This window comes from Anabrus simplex, chromosome 1 (assembly GCF_040414725.1).
Source record: "Anabrus simplex isolate iqAnaSimp1 chromosome 1, ASM4041472v1, whole genome shotgun sequence".
Lineage (NCBI taxonomy): Eukaryota > Metazoa > Arthropoda > Insecta > Orthoptera > Tettigoniidae > Anabrus > Anabrus simplex.
In genome coordinates, this window is record NC_090265.1 from 787,863,800 (window position 1) to 787,884,545 (window position 20,746).

At 41.4% G+C, this 20,746-nt stretch overlaps 1 protein-coding gene across 1 annotated transcript in view; it reads left to right on the forward strand.

Moving 5' to 3' along the window:
- Positions 1-20,746, forward strand: part of cysu (Curly Su) — a 231,237-nt gene that overhangs the window by 123,217 nt on the left and 87,274 nt on the right. The window contains exon 5 of the mRNA XM_068227559.1: positions 14,607-14,700. Within this exon, the coding sequence (XP_068083660.1) occupies positions 14,607-14,700 (94 nt within the window). The remainder of the gene's footprint in view (positions 1-14,606; positions 14,701-20,746) is intronic.

Below are 20,746 nucleotides of genomic sequence, written 5' to 3' on the forward strand. Positions count from 1 at the left end.
TGTTCTATTCTACTCACTGATAGCGACACAAGTACTAGATAAGCAGCGCGAGGTACATTTATAACTATCACGGAACGGCTTTGAAAAGGAAGCAGCATCCAGAAAGGAGTGAGGCAAGGCTGTAGTTTGCCCCCTCGTTTACATTGTTTATATAGAACAGGCTTGAAAGGAAACCAAAGAGGTATTTGGAAAAGGAATCACAATCCGAAAGAGGAAATCAAAACCCTGGGACTTGCTGACGGTGTTGTTATTTTATCTGAATCTGCAAAAGATCCGGAGAAATTGCTGAATGGTATGGACAGCGTCTTGGATAAAGTGTACAAAATGAAAACAAAAGTAATGGAGTGCATTCGAATGTAGTTAGGTTATGCGCGAAATATTAAATTTACCGAGTGAGTTGGCTGTGTGGTTAGGGTCACACAGCTGTGAGCTTGCATCCGGGAGATAGTTAGTTCGAACCCGGCTTCCAGCAGCCCTGAAGATGGTTTTATGTGGCTTCCCATTTTCACACCTGGCATATGCTGGGGCTGTACCTGAAATAAGGGCACGGCAACTTCCTTCCCACTCCTATGCCTTTCCTACACCATCGTTGCCATAATACTTATCCGTGTCGATGTGACGTAAGCCAATTGTAAAGAAAAGAATTAAAACTGAAGTCTTGAAGTAGGTAGATGAATATTGTTACTTGGGTAGTAAAATAATTGATAATGGCAGAAGTAAGGAGGACATAAACTGCAGACTGCCACAAGAGAGGAAGGGCCTTCCATAGAAAAGAAATTTGTTCTCTTCGAACATTGATATAGGAATTAGAAACATGTTTTTGAGGACTTCCATCTGGAGCGTGGCATTGTTTGGAAGTGAAACATGGACGATAACTAATTCATAAAGAAGGAGAACAGAAGTTTTTGAAATGTGGTGTTATTTAATAATGCTCAATGTAAGATGGGTAGATTGAATCAAGAATGAAGATATATTGAACTGAGTTGGTGAGAAAAGAACGGTTTGGCTAAATTTGACTAGAAGTAGAGATAGAATGATGGGACGCATCTGAAGACATCCAGGACTTGTTCAGTTGGCTTTTCAGGGAAGTGTAGGCGGTAAGAACGGTAGCGGTAGAGCAAAGTATGGTTATAACAAGCAGACTGCAGTAGACGTAGGAGGTAGTAGTTAGGTAGAAATTAAAAGTTCAGCACAGAATAAGGAGGCATGAAGAGCTGCATCAAACCAGTCTATGTAGTGACGACTCAAACAACAACATTCATGGAATTGATGTCCTGGAATGTGTTAGACGACGCTGAGTGCGTCACGGGTGAAGTAAGAGTAACCACAGTGATGAAAATATTCGAGGTTAGCCAGGTACTTATCTACTTTACGTAACTGACGTATTTGGAAAGTTCTAGTCTAGATCACAATCTTAACTCCTGATAGAAGAAGTAGTTCAATGGCTGTGCACTCGTTGAAATGTTACGGTCTGGATACCTTATAATATTTGTTTATGCAGAAGTTAAGGATCTCGAACTTCTCTTACATTAACCACATTCTTCATGATTATGATAATGGCGCATCATCATCATACAGTAAGGGCTAAGCCTTGTCGCTGTAATCGTTCTTCTCTCAGTCCTCCTGAGACTTCCTTGTAGTCTTTACATCCCGTCAAGTTTATCATCTTCGAAGTATGTCTTCCTTGGTCTTCCTCTTCTTCCCTTTCCTAGTATGTTTCCTTCAAGTACGTTTACTAGGAAGTCATTATGTCTTAGGATATGACCTACAAGTTTTAACTTTCCTCTTTCAATATCCTTTATCAGTCTCCGTTGCTCATTAACTTCGTTTAGAACTTCTCCTTTCATCTTTTTTTTATTTTATTTTTTTTATTTTTGAATCCAGCATGCCCTTATCACTTTCCTCCAAAGCCACATTTCGTTTGTTTCCAGTGAATCCCTTTCCTTTCTTCCAGTAGTCCAGCTCTCACAACCGTAAAGTAGTACACTCCAGATAAAGGATTTTACAAAAGCCTTTCACTAAACTTATATGGGTATTTGTTAAAATATACTTCGTTTATTTTGAAAGGCCTATTTAGCAAGAGTTATACTTCTTTTGATTTTCTTGGTGCATCTATTGTCTTCAGTTATAACGCTTCCTAACTAACAGAAGTTTTGCACTTGTTCTATTTTTCAGTTTCCTATTCTTATGTCTGTATTAATTTCCCTGCCTGCTCACAACTAAAATTTTGGTTTTCTTACTATTGATTTTAAGTTTGTAATGTTCCAATGTATCGCACAGAAAAGTCAATATTCCTTCTCACAGGAAATGTCATCAGCAGATATAATACTGTGGATTCTTTTCCCTTCATCTTTATTCCTTTAGCCCTTTCCTTTAAAAGGGGCTGCCTGGCCGAGGTGGTAAAGGCGTGCTCGGTTCGCCCGGAAGGACGTGGGTTCGAATTCCCGTCAGGAAGTCGTAAAATTTAAGAAACGAAATTTCCACTTCCGGAGGTGCATATGGCCCTGAGGTTCACTCAGCCTACACCAAAAATGAGTACCTGGGGGGCAACGGCGGCCGAGCATAGAGCTAACCGCTCTACCCCATCACGTGCCGCGGTTAACAATGGTGGAAGCCTTTACCTTCCACTCCTCCAAGGGCCTTCATGGCCTGTACGGAGGTGTCTTTGTTCTTTCCTTTAAAACACATATTACTTCTTCAATAAACAAAGTGAAAAGGTATGGTGGAGTGGACAACCTTGCCTCACTCCTTTCGTAATACTTGTCATTCTTGTACTTCCATTCTCCACTACATTTCTACACTGGTTCTTGTAAATTAATCAGGTGATTCTCCTGTCGTCCCAGTCAGTTCCTACTTTCCTCATACACTTAAACAATAGTTCTCAATGTATCATGTCAACAGCTTTGTCTAAGTCAATGAATGCTATAATGCCGCATAAGACATTTAATGTGCATTCGCAGTGAAAATCATGCAACATAATATATTGACTAAGTAGGCCTACATTCTGTATGTAATTATATAACTGTACATTATAACGGTCGTTGGTAAAAACAAGTAATTTATGGCGTAGGAATCACCATGGATTCTGAAGTAATGTGGGTTACCGAGATATACGTGACCAAGTCCATCGTAATATAAGTTTGAATTAATGGAAACACTACGTTCCACGTCACTCACACGGAGAGGTTGTCATGTGGTCTTTCTTTCTTTCCGTCTTTCTCTCTTTGTCTTTCTTTCTTAAACTGTTTACCCTTCGGGGTTGGATTTTCGTCGGACTCAGCGAGAGATCCCACTTGTACCTCCTCAAGGGTAGTGTCCTGGAGCGTGATACTTTGGGTCAGGAATACAACTGAGAGCAAGACCAGTACCTCGCCTAGGCGGCCTCACCTATCATGCTGAACAGGGGTCCCTGGACAGTAGATTAAGAAAGAAATACATGTAAACATGTACTGATATTGTAAATATTTTAAAAAGAACAACAAATAATAAATTATTTGATGTAATCTAAAAACATTAATATTGTACCAAAACATGAAACTAAAAGAAAAGAAAAATGAAAAAAAAATTGAACGCGGAAACTTCAATTCCCAATGTGCTACCAACTACGCCTCGGAGAAAAGTCGGAAGTATTTGCGTTTCAGGATCGATTTTAAACGTTAAATTTTGAACAAAATAAGGCCCATTGGCAAAAAGGCTTGAATAGGGCTAAACTATTTTTAGTGAAGGGAAAATCCTCTAAATGTGAACACTTTTCTAGAAAACCACATGACGACCTTCCCCTGTCAGCCTCGTGGCCATGATTATTAAAGCGTCAAATCTACATAGTCTGACGCCGTGGTCAGCCGGTTGGAGTCCCGTTGGTGGAGGGTAGGAGAGGTGGTGGTATACAGTTTCTAACCACTAGACTGTATGCTGAAAATCCTGGATTCATTTTCAGACCTCTCTGTAATGTTCATATGGAGTGAGAGCATATAACGCTGTTGTTGGTGATTCCTCCGCCGGATGGGGACGTAAAGCCTTGGGTAGACCCCTTGGTGCTATTCGAGAGGAGTCGGCTATGTGCCGACACCGCGTTTCAACATCTCCCTTCCTACCATCATTATATCACGTTATTCATTTCATCTCATGTCCGGCTCCATGGCTAAATGGTTAGTGTGCTGGCCTTTAGTCTCAGGGGTCCCAGGTTCGATTCCCGGCAGGTTCGGGAATTTTAACCATCATTGGTTAATTTCGCTGGCACGGGGGCTGGGTGTATGTGTATCATCATCATTTCATCCTCATCGCGGTGCGCAGGTCACCTACGGGAGTCAAATCAAAAGACCTGCACATGGCGAACCGAACATGTCCTCGGACACTCCCGGCGCTTAAAAGCCATACGCCATTTCATTTCATTAACTCCTCCGCTGAGGTTGACGTCAGGAAAGGCAATCCGGTCTTAAAAACTCGCTACGAATAATCATAACACTTCATCCCCAACCCAGTAGAGAAACGAGACAAGAGATGGTCTGGACATTAAGAGGTGTCTGGTCAGCACGACGAATCCTCTCGGCCGTTATTCTTGGCTTTCTAGACCGAGTCACACTTCATTTAATTTCTTTTTAGAAAATTTGTTTATTAACAGAGTAATTTTCTCCCAGGGTGCCAGTATAGTAGATGAGATTGAAACATGGCGCAGAACTCGCAGTTGCCATCAACAGTATTCTGTAAGAAATGAGTCATCTCCCGGATGAAACTATATTTTCAAGATTTGTTGTCGACTGCTGATCATTGGTTTGTTAACAGTCGTTTGACGCTACTGTTTGACCCTACTACAAATACTGTATCGCTACTCATTCTAGAGGTTACAGCTCCGCAAATGCTACGCGACCCGCCCTTTCGTGCATCAGTAAATCAATCCGTCATGTGCATTTAGGGCAGTCGCACAGGTGGCAGATTCACTATCACTTCTTTACCTCAAATTTTCTTAAATGATTTCAAAGAAATTAGGAATTTATCGAACATTTCCCATGATAAATTGGTCCAGTCCATAATTCATCTTCCCATAAATGAATATTTGCCCCTACGTTTCTCTTGATTTCGAAATTTATCACTCCCACCTCTAAAAGCTCCACTCAATTTTATTCCTTGTCATCTCTCCACTGACAGTTCGGAACATACCGCTTAGTAGAGCAGCTCGTCTCCTTACTCCCAAAACTTCGCAGCCCAAAGTTTGCAACATTTTCATAACACTCCTCTTTTGTCGGAAATCACCGAGAACAAATTGTGCTGCTTTCCGTTGTATATTTTCCAGTTCTCGTATCAAGTGGTCCTAGAACCATATTCTAAGTATTAATGTCTTGCGAGAGACATAACGCCATCTCCTTTTTATTCTTACTACAATACTTAAATACTCTCATAACCATGTGAAGAGATCTGTAACCTTCATTAACAAACTCGTTATTGTGACTACACTAATGAATGTATTTCCTTATATTAACACTTATAGTTCTGTGGAGTAGTCGTTAGTCTGATTAGCTGCCACTCCCGGAAGCCCGGGTTCGATTCCCAGCTCAGACACGAAATTTGAAAAGTGGTACGAGGGCTGGAACGGGGTCAACTCTGCCTCGGGAGGTCAACTGAGTAGAGGGGGTTCGATTCCCTCCTCAGCAATCCTTCAAGTGGTTTTCCATGGTTTCCCACTTCTCTTCAAGGCAAATGCCGGGATGGTACCTAACTTAAGGCCACGGCCGCTTCCTTCCCGCTTCCTTGTCTGTCCCTTCCAATTTTCCCATTCTCCCATCAAACCCCTGTTCAGCATACCAGGTGAGGCCACCTGGGTGAGGTACTGGTCCTCCTCTCCAGCTGTATGCTCCAACCCAAGGTCTCACGCTCCAGGAAACTGCTCTTGAGGCGGTAGAGGTGGGATTCCTGGCCGAGTCCGAGGGAAACGAACAACCCTGGAGAGTAAACGGATTAATAAAGAAAGGACTTATAGTGTTCCGTATGATATAGGGCCTACTTTCCCCCACCAACAGTGTAATTAAAACTGGGAGGACGTTTCCTCTGGTAAAAGTACAGTCCTCATCCCGAGGTGTTGCAGCTGTCTTCAGGAGGTGAGCTGCATGTACCATTTCAGCCACATGCCAGCCCTTCCGCCATTCTCAAATCACTGGCAGTATTGGGTATCGAATCCGTGCCTTCGAGGCGGCCAGCTAATCGTGCTAACGGAGGTGGACTCTATCTTGGTAGAACTTACAACCTGACTCTTCACCCTATTTACCATCCTGCCATTTTCTACGATACATCTCACCCCATTGTCGAGGTATTGTTGCAGTCGCTCACAATCCTGTATCTTATTCATTACTGTATACAGTCTGAAAAAATTCATCTCTAATTTCAGTCGTTTACTCATATATTTTATATATATAAGAAAATTACCCGCCCCCTCCCCTTGCAGCGTATCGTTAGGTTATGTGACTTGCTCTAACCCAAAGTCACGTTAGATACACTAATTCTTCACCTGGTTATGTCACTGGAATATATTAAGTAGTTCAGAAATTATAGGCATGTCAAAACTCGCTTGGTCGACTTTCTGGAATGGTATCTTAGTAACTAGACCGAAGTTGTAGACGTATTTATGTCTAAAATCTTTCTAGGCCTCACAAACCTAGTACTGTCGTGGTCGAAAAGGGACATGAGATGACCAATGAAGGTCGGCTAGAAAGTGATGGTGCTTCGACTATGCTGCCACCCCTTATTCTGCAGAATAAATTGGTAAGCTGGTACAATATAATGTACCCATCCGAGCCCGTTTCTGGCCTCCTTTCTTCTTCCTCTTCTTCTTCTTCTTGTACCATATCCTCATTGATGTCGGCTGTCATCAGGGCGATCTGATTCTTGTTCTCAGCAACTCGGAAAAGAGTGGGGCCACTGAGCCCACACCATTCTCGTAGATTCCCCTACTTCTTCTTCCTTCAATTTTTCGTTGTACGATAAGCTGAAGGAGTCTATATTTATCATTTCGAAATATATAGCCAAAGTACTCAAGTTTTTATTTTATTTTTGATGTTGTGCATGATCTCTATCGCTTTGTTCAGGTGTCGGAGTGCTTCAGAGTTACGTATTCTGTCTACCCATGATATTCTGAGCAGGTGTCGGTAGCACTACATCTCAAAGGATGGAAGTAGTTTGGTGGTGTTCTCTGTTAGAGTCCAAGTCTCAGCACCACAAAGCAAGACAGAAAATACATAACACCGAAGTAAACGGAGACGGAGATTGGTCTGAAAGTCCCTGTTACAGAGAAGTTTGCTCATTCTTTTGAATGCAGCCCTTGCTTGTTCAATCCGAGACCTAATTTCAACAGCATTGTTCCAGTGCGCTGCCGAGATACTTAAAGCGCTGGACATGCTCCTGTGATATTCCAGCTACTGTCAAGTTAACAGGTTGAATGACATGTTCGCTTATGACCATTCGTGTTTAAACGCAGACCTGCTGCGGCACTGTGTTCAACCACACAGTTTGGTAATGTCTGCTGATCTTCAGCAATTGTTGCAAGCAAAACAATATCATCTGCATATCCCAGATTATTTATTTTGATTCCATTAAGAACGATGCCTTCCTGTTTTCCATCTAGTGATTCAGAAAATACCTTTCCAGAGTAAACACTGAACAGGAGTAGAGATAGAACACAGCCTTGTCTCACTCCTTGCTTTAATTCAATGGCACAAGTGTTTGTGCTGTCAACCTTAACTGATGCGGTCCTTTACCTCTCGATATTAGTGTGTGCCACCTTTTTGGATTCGCCGCGAGATCTTCTGTTGATCACATGAGTAGCAGAAGGTTCGACAGTGCTGGACTTTCACTTTCTGGACCATTCAGCTTCACTCAGAACAGATTTCTTGATCCGCTCTATCGGTTTGAGCGCCTTTCATCAATTTCCACTTGGATAAGTCGCTGGTTGTAACGCAATGTTACGCTAAATATACTAAAACTTGTTTACACTCTCACCGACATTTTTATTAAACAGGAGCGTGTTTTTAAGTAAGTGCCGTTTTGATATAGAAAAAAGTAATGCAATTTTTAAACAGTTTCTTTTTACATGTAAGCCTGTACCTTATACTACCTTTGAACGTAAGTTCCAGGCACATTAAGGCACTTGTCATATTTTGAAGCCAGCTTATGAATTCCATCGGCATAGTAATCTGCCGGATGTGCCAGCCACTGCCGCGTGGTCATCGTCATCGTCGTGACGTTGACTTCCTAAATGCTTTTCCAGGCGCAGGAACAAGTGGTAGTCACTAGACACTTGGTCACGACTATACGGAGGATGATCAAATTGTCCCCAACCAAATGAAGCGATAAGGTCTCGGGTTCCATTAGCAGTGTGAGATCTCACATTGTCGTGAAGCAAAAACAAAATACCCCTTGTGAGTATGACAGCCCGTTTGTTTTCTATTGTGTGAGCACAACTTTCGATAATCTGACGCTATTTCATAAAGAACACTCCTCAGGTAACTCATAACGTAATGACAAAATCTTAAGGCATCTGTTTTATCGAACCTTTGCATCAACTTTTTGCATCAAGTCTTCAGTATTGACAGAAGGTCGTCCACAATGCTTGTCGTCATGGACATTAGTACGGCCTTCTCTAAATACCCATTTTCTTACCATTCCTTTGCTTCTATTGTGTTCTCCGTACACTTAACTAACCTGCCGGTGAATTTCAACAGCATTTACGCCTTTTCCATTTAAAAATTGAATCACAGAGCGTACTTCACACTCGGCAGGACCGTTAATTTTCAATACGCACAAACAAACATAAATACGGGGTGTTGCTTCCGTAATGGCATTCATGGCTAGCCTACAGATGTACGACTGAGCGCGCATGTTCTGAACGATGATCGAAGCGCTGCAGCGGCCATATTTAAAATGGTTCTTACTTAAAAAGGACATACTTTGTACCAGTATTCTTAAAATCTCAGGAATAGAACCATATTTTGGGCGGTTAGGCCGTGTTTCGCCCAGATGTGCCATGTGGGTTCATCAGATGGATAGGCACGCACCTCTGAGACTCTATTTATCAGTGACAGGCCAACTACGTGCTCACGCCGTGTTAGCAAATATGGATTGCTAACCTGTTTAAGGAGAAGTGAACTCTCCGTTTTCAAAAATATGTACTTCACATGGAAATACAATTCCAAAAATGGCTTTCACGGCCGAAGATTTCAAAATCTCAGGGCGAAACTCTGCAGACGCACACGGCCTAGCCTGATTATATTCCTGATATTTTAAGATATTGTATTAGTATTCTTCGTAGACAACGTGTGCAATCGCATAGACTCCCCAGATTGATTCGCCACACTCTCCCCACTCCCCACTCGCCACACCTAGACACTCACTGGGAGACTCATCCTCAGTGTTGCCAACTTAGGCGTTTTACCCCTAAATTTAGGGGGATGTAATCGTCCGAGAGGGAAAGTTGGGGGATACAAGAGTCAGGGTAATTTTAGGCATGGAATTACTTTTTGAGGAATTTTGAGGAGCTATGGGGATGGCAAAATCATTATTTATTTATTTCGCTGCTACAGCATGCTAGTGTGTCTATTTTATCTTGAGGTTTAATATTTTCGCTGTTTGCCAGCCCGCCTCAGATACTGCAGTTAATCATGCAACGTCATGATTTGCTCTTCTAGCAGCTCTAAATGTACGAACCGTTCACGTGTCTTGAAATTCCCTCTCCTTATTTCTTTTAAGAACGCAGCAGCTGCCTTATTCTCTTCTTTATTTTTCTGTTTGTGTTTACTACTATCAAAGAGGTGTATTGATATGCAATCTACTGCTTTAATTTATTATAACTACCGATACGTCATAATATTAGAGACATGCACATCTCTCGCCTTCTCTTTCTGTCCCTCCTCCTCGGTAACCGCAGCAGCATTCATTTATTTTGGTAGATGTCTAGGGGAATCGCAGATTTCGGGTCTCGCACATAGTTCATTGGTCCTTTGGCAGCGTAAACGTCACTAGTAGACTAGTAGTCATCATCATGTAGGAGGGAAATCCCGGCAATACGTGAACGTAGCAGTCTGATAACGTAACTCGAAGCAGTTTTCGGTATAATAATAATATCGTCCCTTTTCTGCCAAAACGGCGAATGTTACAATGCTCTTCCTATCCATTATTTCCCTTAAGACTGGTCACGCCTTACAGCTATATATTGACATGCGGTCCATCAGAACAATTTTCGTTGAGTTCATTTTCTTATGCGCCTGTGTAAAGAAAAATGAACCTTAAATACATCGCACTCTAGGAGTGGGTAAATGTCATGCAAACATACATTCCTTCACTATGGTACAGTAAGGTTCATTTTCCTTAACACACGCAGATAGGAAAATGAACTCAACGGAAATTGTTCTGATGGACCGAATATCAATATGTGGCTGGAAGGCGTGACCAATTTTAAGGGAAATAATGGATAGGAAGAGAATTGTAACATTCGCCGTTTTGGCAGAACAGGGACGATATAATTTCGAGTGCCTGTTTCTATTCGAATGCAGCCCTTGTAAGACAGACCCTCCGATGAGGGTTGGCGGCATATGCCATGTGTAGGTAACTACGTGTTATTGTGGTGGAGGATAGTGTTATGTGTGGTGTGTGAGTTGCAGGGATGTTGGGGACAGCACAAACACCCAGCCCCCGGGCTATTGGAATTAACCAATGAAGGTTAAAATCCCCGACCCGGCCGGGAATCGAACCCGGGACCCTCTGAACCGAAGGCCAGTACGCTGACCATTCAGCCAACGAGTCGGACAGAAGAAGGGATAGAATGGTAGGTTTTGAGTGAAGTGTGGGCGGTAAGAGCGGTAGGGGTGGACCGAAGTATGAATATGACAATCAGATTAGAACATTGGTAGGATGCAGCAGTTACGTAGAAATAAAAAATTTAGAACAGGAGAACAGGATAGGGTGGCGTGAAGAGCTGCAACAAACCAATCTATGAACTGATGACACAAACTACAACAGAGAAAAAAGGAAAGGAAAATACAGAGGAAAATATGAGGACCATTGATAATGGAGGAAGGAGAGTTTAGACATAGGAAGAATAAAGATCTACACAAGGACGAAGAAAATGAAAGGATGTCAGGCATGACCAGGAGAGGAGAATGAAATTTGTGGTTACATAATGAAGATGAATAACAGCAGATTGAGGAGAAAACAAGTGTTTAACCATGGCAACGAGGAGTAAAAAAAAATATGACAGACATGGAAATAACAGACGATATAATACAAGGCAGAAAATCTTTCAGAAGGTTGATACAAAATGTCAAGGGTTTTCACGAGAAGCAGAAGAGGAAAGATAATAACATCTGGACACGAGAGAGGTGTAAACAGCAAAGTAAAAGGATGAAGAACTATTGGAAGTCAAGGAAAGAAAGCTCAAAATGAATGCATAGAGTTACTTTCCGCGTTCCTTGGACGGGTAAAATCAAAAATAAGATGTTATCACATAAACTCCTCTCGTCTGCATTCTTCGACAGGTAGTGTATAAACAGACCTAACCATGTGTGACTCCAAATTTCTAGCTACGTCGCCTGCATTACCATAGTCATACGAGCCTGTTAATTGCTTGCCGTCTCGCTAATATGAATGGTATCAGAGTAAAAACTTGAACGTGCGATGGTGATACAAATATGGTAAAACCTGTAGTAAAAAGCAGGTAATAACCCGCTGACGTTCACACCAGGAAAGTGACAGCTGCTCTATACATCACTCAGTTTAGAGCTTACATAACACATGACAGGGATCTACCTGCTTCCTGAACATAACCAGTACTACTACTACCATTACTCCCATAGTACTTAGCTTTCGAATCCGCCTGGAATTGCTGGTATTTGACGAATTCGTGTCACCAGCTTCCCCAGTAAGCCACAGAGCACTACACTTCAACGCCTTGGTAATGATGTAAGGCAATGAAAAGACATTAAATAAATAAATAATCATTAATTAATTAATGAACAGACGAATTAATTAATTAATTAATCAGTTAATGAATTAATGAACAGATTAATTAATCTAGTTAATCTGAAATTATATAAGTTAAAAAGCAAGATAGGAAAATTCTCCAGAAAAGTTATGGTCCTTCGAGAGAAAATGGAATGTGGATTAACAGGAGAACAGCGGATCTCTACTCATTAACTGACAGGTTCACTGATGCCGTACACAAGAGACACTTGAATTTCTATGGCCTGATCTATGGAATGGACAGCGACAGACTCACCAAAAGAATATGTACGGTAAAAGGTCAAAATAAACTGGCTAGAAGAAATTAAGGCGGACCTTGAAGAAATTAATACCACGGACGACATCATAGAATATCGTGTAACCTTCATTTCGATAGTAGCCAAGCACAAATTCATGGAGAAACCTAAAAATAAAACTGGTAGGAAGTGGTCCGCAGAACGCAAGATGCAACACAGTGCATTCATGAATAGATTTTGGGAGGATAAGAAGGCGAAAACCATCAAGCCTACGAACAAGTTCAGACGCTCACTTTTAATGGGTATAACGAAGAAATAATAATAATAATAATAATAATAATAATAATAATAATAATAATAATAATAATAATAATAATAATAATTGTTGTTGTTTGACGTCGCACAAAAGACAACATTATGCCCCGAATGAGATGTTTTATCGCACCATGTGTGCGTGAGGAGCATCATACAGGACATCAGACGAATCTGGGATGAATGTTGTATTTCTTCTACAACATTCGACCCTGATTTGTCTGATGTCCTCTCTGATACTACTTGTTGTCGTCAGCTTCCACTTGAAGCGATGTACTACCATACGGCGAGCCACCTGGTGACGAACGAGCGTACCAATACAATTCTCCAGCAGTAAAATATACTTAAATTCAAACCCTCATAATTGTAGAAGACTTCCTCGTGTACAGTCGAGATTTTCTTCTGAAGACGCGGAGCAAAGTTCTCTGCGAAAAACCCATATCGTGTCTATTATTATTATAATTATTCATCGAGGTTTTGACCTAGTACAAAAGCTCAGAAAAACCAACATAGTCTTTGGAGCACCCGAACTACGCAGCTGTCTGCCTGGTTACAAACAGAAAAACAGCTTCTTCCAGGCAGTGAGTGTAATAGGAAGTTCTACATAGATTTCAAACATGAGTGGAAAGATGCAGACGCAATTTACAGAACTGGGTATATCTGGACGATGACGAAACCGCATTATGTATATGAGGAGAAACCCAACCATGAAATATGTTACTACTTTGGCTTCTCTAACTTGCACCCAGGAAGATTTAACCTATGATTCGGATGAGGTTCTGCAAGCACCGGAGGTGGAATTCAGTGTGCCACTCTTAGATGTGTATTGCGTTTCTCTGTTCATACATGACTCTCTCTCAATCAACCAATCAATCAATCAATCAATCAATGATCTGCATTTTGGGCTGTCGCCAAGGTGGCACATTACCTAGACATTTCTTAAATATTTTCAAACAACTGGGAAATTTATCAAACATTTTCTTTTATAATTTATTCCAATCCCGTATTCCTCATCATGTAAATGAATATTTCGCCCAATTTTTATTCTTGAATTACAACTTTAACTACCTACTTTTAAAAACTCCGCTCAAGCTTATCCGTCTACTAATGTCATTCTCTTTCTCCTCTGACAGCTCGAAACATACCACTTAGTCTAGGAGCTCGTCTCCTTGCTCCCAAGTCTTACCAGTACAAAGTTTGCAACATTTTCGTAACGCTACTCTTTTGTCGGAAATCACTCAGAACAAATCGAGCTGCGTTTCCTTGGATTTTTTCCACTTCTCAATTCAAGTAATCCTGGTGAGGGTCCCATACATTGGAACCATACTCTAGTTGGGGTCTTACCAGAAACTTATATGCCCTCTTCTTTACATCCTTACTATAACCCCTAAATACGCTCATAACCATGTGCAGAGATCTGTACCCTTTATTTACAATACCATTTATGTGATTATCCCAAAGAAGATATATCCTTATATTAACACCTAGGTACTTACTGTCATCCCCATAAGGAACTTCACCCCCATGAACATACTGTTTAAAACTGAGAGGACTTCTGCTATTAGTGAACTCACAACATAACTTTTAACCCAGTTCATCATCATACCATTGCCTGCTGTCCATCTCACAACATTGTGAAGGTATTTATGCAGTTGCTCACAATCTTGTAACTTATTTATTACTCTACACAGTATAACATCATCCGTAAAAAGCCTTATCGCTGATTCCACTTCCTTATTTATATCATTTATATATAGGGAAATATAAAGATCCAATAATACTGTCTTGAGGAACTCCAATCTTAATGATTAAAGGATCAGATAATGCTTCACCTGCCCTAACTCTCTCTTAGTTCTATTTCCTACACAAATAGCCACCCATTTAGTCACTCTTTTGTCTAATCCAATATTTATCTGCAAGGGAGATGAATTACATTTCGATAATAAATGAAATTAAATTTGATATGTCAGGAACATACAATAACATGTGCTAATTATATTTTAAGCCACTATAAACGCTGCTGTAGTTTGAACCACAAGTCTCTGTTGTGTGTTACAGAGGTGGCTCAGCCAAAAACCCACATGTGGAAGACGGAGGAGATCGCCACAGTGGGCGAGCTGTTGCTGGACATCTCCATCAACCTCGCCAAGACGTAAGTACTTCTGTTTATTTTACATGAATATTTATTTTATTTATTTGACTTTAGCAACAGTCTTCTTCAGATGCACAGTACAAAGCCACTGTTATTAGCCTACGTACTACAATCACACAACCTACCATACGTCACCAACCACACGAGACAATCACCGGTATTCAACAGGTAATCTCTGCATGCAATTTTAAAATTTTTTGTTGAGTTCCTGACAGCAGCTGCAAGTGAATTCCAAAGTCGTGACCCAGCCACAACGAAGGATCTATTATACATTGAAGAGTGGTTGATGGGAATAGCAAGGGAAGTGCCAGATCGAGTGTTACAATTATGGAACGAGGATAATAAATGCTATTTTGAAGACATGTTTTTGGGTAGATTTTTCTTCAGAGTTCCATAAATCAACGTAAGCATGTGAAACTTCCTTCGCCTACTTGTGAAGCTAGGGGTTAAGTGTCATTCATAACTCAGGTTAAAAGCAAATCGATGATCAGAGTTACGTCCTATGGCTGGGGGTCACTAGAAAATTTGTGTAACATAACGCGACAAAATATGTGATGGAGGTGACGTCACATTATTCTTTACCGTAGGCCTTGGTCGCCAAAGATGCTGCGGCTGTGGATTTCTATAAATACAGTGTGTACCGACAGTGACGTCACATTAGTCGTTACCGTAGGCCTTGGTCGCCAAAGATGCTGCGGCTGTGGATTTCTATAAATACAGTGTGTACCGACAGTGACGTCACATTAGTCGTTACCGTAGGCCTTGGTCGCCAAAGATGCTGCTGCTGCAGATTTCTATAAATACAGTGTGTACCGACAGTGACGTCACATTAGTCGTTACCGTAGGCCTTGGTCGCCAAAGCTGCTGCTGCTGTGGATTTCTATAATTAGAGGGTGTTGATATAAGACAGATTTGATAGGTTCAATTCACTTGTTTATTTTTGCTTTTTTTACAAAATATTTTTATTTTAGGCGGATTAGAACCCGTATATACTGTTAAAATTTGTCGAGTTCACTTTTATTTCGGAGGGAGTTTGACCCGCCCCCTAACCTTCCCCCTGAGCACGGCCTTGATATCGGCCAGAAGACCTCTACACGTAATACTGGCGGGATCGCAAAAGAAAAGGAGTTGGCCAAGGGAGGTCAGATAGAGTAGATGAAAGTAAGGAGCCTGGCAGAAGTGCAAGAAATGTCAAGACCCAGGTAATCGACCCGTGGTCGCCAACCCACGCTCTCAAGCTAATAGCCCCTGCGGCCCCTTTTAGCGCCTCCTGTGACAGTCAAGGGTTCTCTACCGCCGCCACCCTCGGGAGGAACGTTAAACACAAGCTCAGAGTGGTGACTGATGGAAGAGCAGTTTCGTGATCAATGAAGGCTGACAATTTATGGAGAGCAATTCGAATTAGCAGAGCGTACTTAGAAACAGTTTAACTCTAAACAATCTGGTTTGATCCCTCTCGCTTCAGCGACTCCAGTATCAGACCTGCCTCGTGCTGATTCATCTTCATGTCGCTAGTTTCTCCAATTCATCCAACCGTTAGCTAGTCAGTGACTTGGCGAGACTTGAATCGCTGTCCATAACACAGCCCTCAGCCTGTAAGACACTTGTCGTCCGCCTCTGTGGTGTAGATGTTGGTGTGATCAGCTGCTACCCCTGGCTCTGCCACAAAATATGAAAAGTGGGACGAGGGCTGGAACAGGGTCCAATCTGCCTCGGGAGGTCAACTTAGTGGAAGGGGTTTGATTCCCACCTCAACCATTCTCGAAGTGGCTTTCCGTGATTTTCCACTTCTCCTCCATCGTATCTGACTTAAGGCCACGGTGGCTTCCTTCCCTCTTCCTTGTCTATCACTTCCGATTTTTCCATCCCCCCTCCCCAGAAGGCCCCTGGGCAGGACAGCAGGTGAGGCCACCTGGACGAGTCCTGGTCCTCCCCAGTTGTATACCGCGAGCCAAAGTCTCAGGCTCCAGGACACTGCCCTTGAGGTATAGAGGTAGGATCTCTCGCTGAGTGCAAGGGTAAAACCAACCCTGGATGGCAAACGGATTGGGAAAATGAAAGACACTTGTCAGACACACATTAAATAATAATAATAATAATAATAATAATAATAATAATAATAATAATAATAATAATAATAATAATAATAATAATAATGCAGTACCCATCCTGGTTTCTATTTCTACATCTGTGACGTCACATTGTCGTTACCGTAGGCCTTGGTCGCCAAAGATGCTGCTGCTGCAGATTTCTATAAGTAGAGTGTGTACCGTCAGAGACGTCACTTTAGTCGTTACCGTAGGCCTTGGTCGCCAAAGATGCTGCTGCTGCAGATTTCTATAAGTAGAGTGTGTACCGTCAGAGACGTCACTTTAGTCGTTACCGTAGGCCTTGGTCGCCAAAGATGCTGCTGCTGTGGATTTGTATAAATAGAGTGAGTACCGTCAGAGACGTCACTTTAGTCGTTACCGTAGGCCTTGGTCGCCAAAGATGCTGCGGCTGTAGATTTGTATAAATAGAGTGAGTACCGTCAGAGACGTCACTTTAGTCGTTACCGCAGGCCTTGGTCGCCAAAGATGCTGCTGCTGTGGATTTGTATAAATAGTGTGTGTACCGTCAGAGACGTCACTTTAGTCGTTACCGTAGGCCTTGGTCACCAAAGATGCTGCTGTTGTGGTTTTCTATAAATAGAGTGTTTTAGCCAGCATCGTAGGTACTTGTTCTGTGACAGCCTATCCTACGCAGAGTGATAACGCTGTTTACTGATTACCGTGAACATTTTAAGGCTAAACATTCAATCAATTCCTACTCAAATGCATTTAGGGAAGTCGCCCAGGTGGCAAATTCCCTATCTCTTGTTTTCCTAGCCTTTTCTTAAATGATTTCAAAGAAATTGGAAATTTATTGAACATCTCCCTTGGTAAGTCATGCCAATCCCTAACTTCCCTTGCTATAAATGAATATCTGTCCCAATTTGTCCTCTTGAATTCCAACTTTATATTCATATTGTGATCGTTTCTACTTTTAAAGACGCCACTCAAACTTATTCGTCTACTAATGTCATTCCACGCCATCTCTCCACTGAAAGCTCGGAACATACCACTTATTCGAACAGCTCGTCTTCTTTCTCCTAATTCTTCCCAGCCCAAACTTTGCAACATTTTTGTGACGCCACTCTTTTATCGGAAATCAACCAGAACAAATCGATCTGCTTTTCCTTAGATTTCTTCCAATTTCTTGAATCAAGTAATCCTGGTGTGGGTCCCATACACTAGTTGGGGTCTTACCAGAGACTTATATGCCCTCTCCTTTACATCCTTACTACAACCTCTAAATACCCTCATAACCATGTGCAGAGATCTGTACACTTTATTTACAATCCCATTTATGTGCTTACCCCAGTGAAGATATTTCCTTATATTAACACCTGGGTACTTACAGTGATCCCCAAAAGGAACTTTCACCCCATCAACGTAGTAATTAAAACTGAGAGGACTTTTCCCATTTGTGAATCCCACAACCTGACTTTTAACCCCGTTTATCATCATACTATTGCCTGCTGTCCACCTCACAGCATTATCAAGGTCATTTTCATTTGCTCACAATCTTGTAACTTATTTATTGCTCTGTACAGAATATCATCATCTGGAAACAGCCTTGTCTCTGATTGCACTTCTTTACACATATCATTGATATATATAAGAAAACATAAAGGTCAAATAATACTTCCTTAAGGAATCCCCCTCTTAATTATTATAGGTCAGTAAAGCGAAGCCTACTCTAATTGTCTGAGATCTATTTTCTAGAAATGTAGCCATTCATTCAGTCACTCTTTTGTCTAGTCCAATTGAACTCATTTTTGCCAGTACTCTCCCAAGATCTACCCTGTCAAATGCCTTAGATAGGTCAATCGCGATACAGTCCATTTGACCTCCTGCATCAACGATATCTGCTATACCTTTCTGGATCCTACAAGTTGAGGTTCAGTGGAATAACTTTTCCTAAACTCGAACTGCCTTCTACCGAACTAGTTATTAACTTCGCAAACATGTTTAATATAATTAGAAAGAATGCTTTCCCAGGGCTTACCTGCATGTATGTCAAACTGACTGGCCTGTAATTTTCAGGTTTATGTCTATCACCCTTTCTTCTTTACACCGGGCTACTTTATAAACTCTTCATTCATTTGGTATTGCTCCTTCATGCAAACAATACTGTAAATGTCGTTATTATCAAAGGTAAATTTTAATTCTTCTTTAGTATTAGTCACCTCCCCTATCTGGACATTATCCTTGTAACCATATCTTTACATCCTGCTGACTGAATACTTCTTCCCTTCGAAGATCCTCACATACACACTCCCCTTGTCCATCAATGATTCCTGGAATGCCCTTCTTTAATCCTGTTCAAGACAGAAAAGAATACTCCCACCACCTAGTTCCAGATTGCATTCACGTATTGCAACCCATTTATTTGATACACGCATTAGCCATTAGAAGATGCGGTAAAGGAAATCAAAGAGTAATTTAGAAAGCGAATCACAATCCAAGGAGAAGAAATCTAAACTCTGAGACTTGCCTCGTCGCGGTCGGTTAGTAAGTATGAAGGAATGTTGTCAGGAGTCCATTAGGCTACAGGGTAATGTCTAATAAGCAATGTGTAAATATGAAAAACGTAGGAATAGCAAACACAATTCAGCCGTTTGAAATGTAAGAGACCAGATTCACCAGACGAAAATAATAATAATAATAATAATAATAATAATAATAATAATAATAATAATAATAATAATAATAATAATAATAATAATAATACGGAAAATCCTAAAAGTTTGAAAGTAATGTGGATACCGCCAATTGTCGATCTTGATGTTGCAAGTAAGGTAATGAGCCTTAGAGGTTGCCTCAAGATGGTTTCTGCCTGTTCTACCGTTTCTGTTTATCAGCCGCCTCTAATAGGCTATGTGTTTGGTCCTCGAGAGCCATTTTATTTCGCTCAAGTCCGCCGGCAAGCCGGTTAGAACATCGCTATCCGCCACCTGGGACGCGCCACGTGGGAGTATCAGCTCTCCCCCTGCTACGACAGCGTAGTAGGTTCATAATCAAGTCTGAAGCACTACGTGCATGTGAAAAACTGATCATTGGGGGCAGATCATTGATTAAAGATGTAGAAAATCAAGAAAGAAAAATCTTAAGGAAAATTTTTGGGCCAGGGGATATTTGGATGATAAGGAAATCTCATGACCTGTACCAAGTGTCAGAGGAAATCTCAGACACATTTAGGAAAAGACGTTTGAAATTTTATGGACATATTCTCAGAATGAAAGCCTCCGTGGCTCAGACGGCAGCGCGTCGGCCTCTCACAGCAGGATACCGTGGTTCAAATTCCGGTCACTCCATGTGAGATTTGTGCTGGACAAAGCGGAGGCGTTACAGGTTTTTCTCCGGGTACTCCGGTTTTCCCTGTCATCTTTCATTCCAGCAACACTCTCCATTATCATTTCATAGCATTTATCACTCATTAATAAATCACCTTGGGAGTGGAGACCCCATTGTAATAACGGCCTATATATGTTTCATTCATTACATCCCTGACCCGGTCAAAGACTGGAAAACAGGTTGCAGGTTTTCATTTTCATTCTCAGAATGAGTAATCAGAGATTGACAAAAAGAATTCTGAACCTAGCCCTAGCAGTGAAAATTACAAACAATTGGTTGCTCGAAGTTTGAAAAGATCTTCAAGAAATAGGCATTACAGATGGCATTGTGTTAGATTCAGAAAATTAGCCGACAATCACCGCTTTAAACATCATCCAAGCGCTACCACCAACAAAATGTCATAAAAACGCAAGAGAAGCCACAGTGAGAAGATGAAGAGATTCCGGGAGAAGAAAATGGCAACCACATCAGCTAGATAAGTTCAATCGCGCTCCTTATTTGGGCATAACAAAGAAAGAGTAAGGAAAAATCCTAAGGCCAATCAAAGACAATGGTGAATTTAGAAGACTATTAACAGGAGAATATGCGAGGCAGAAGACCATGAGACT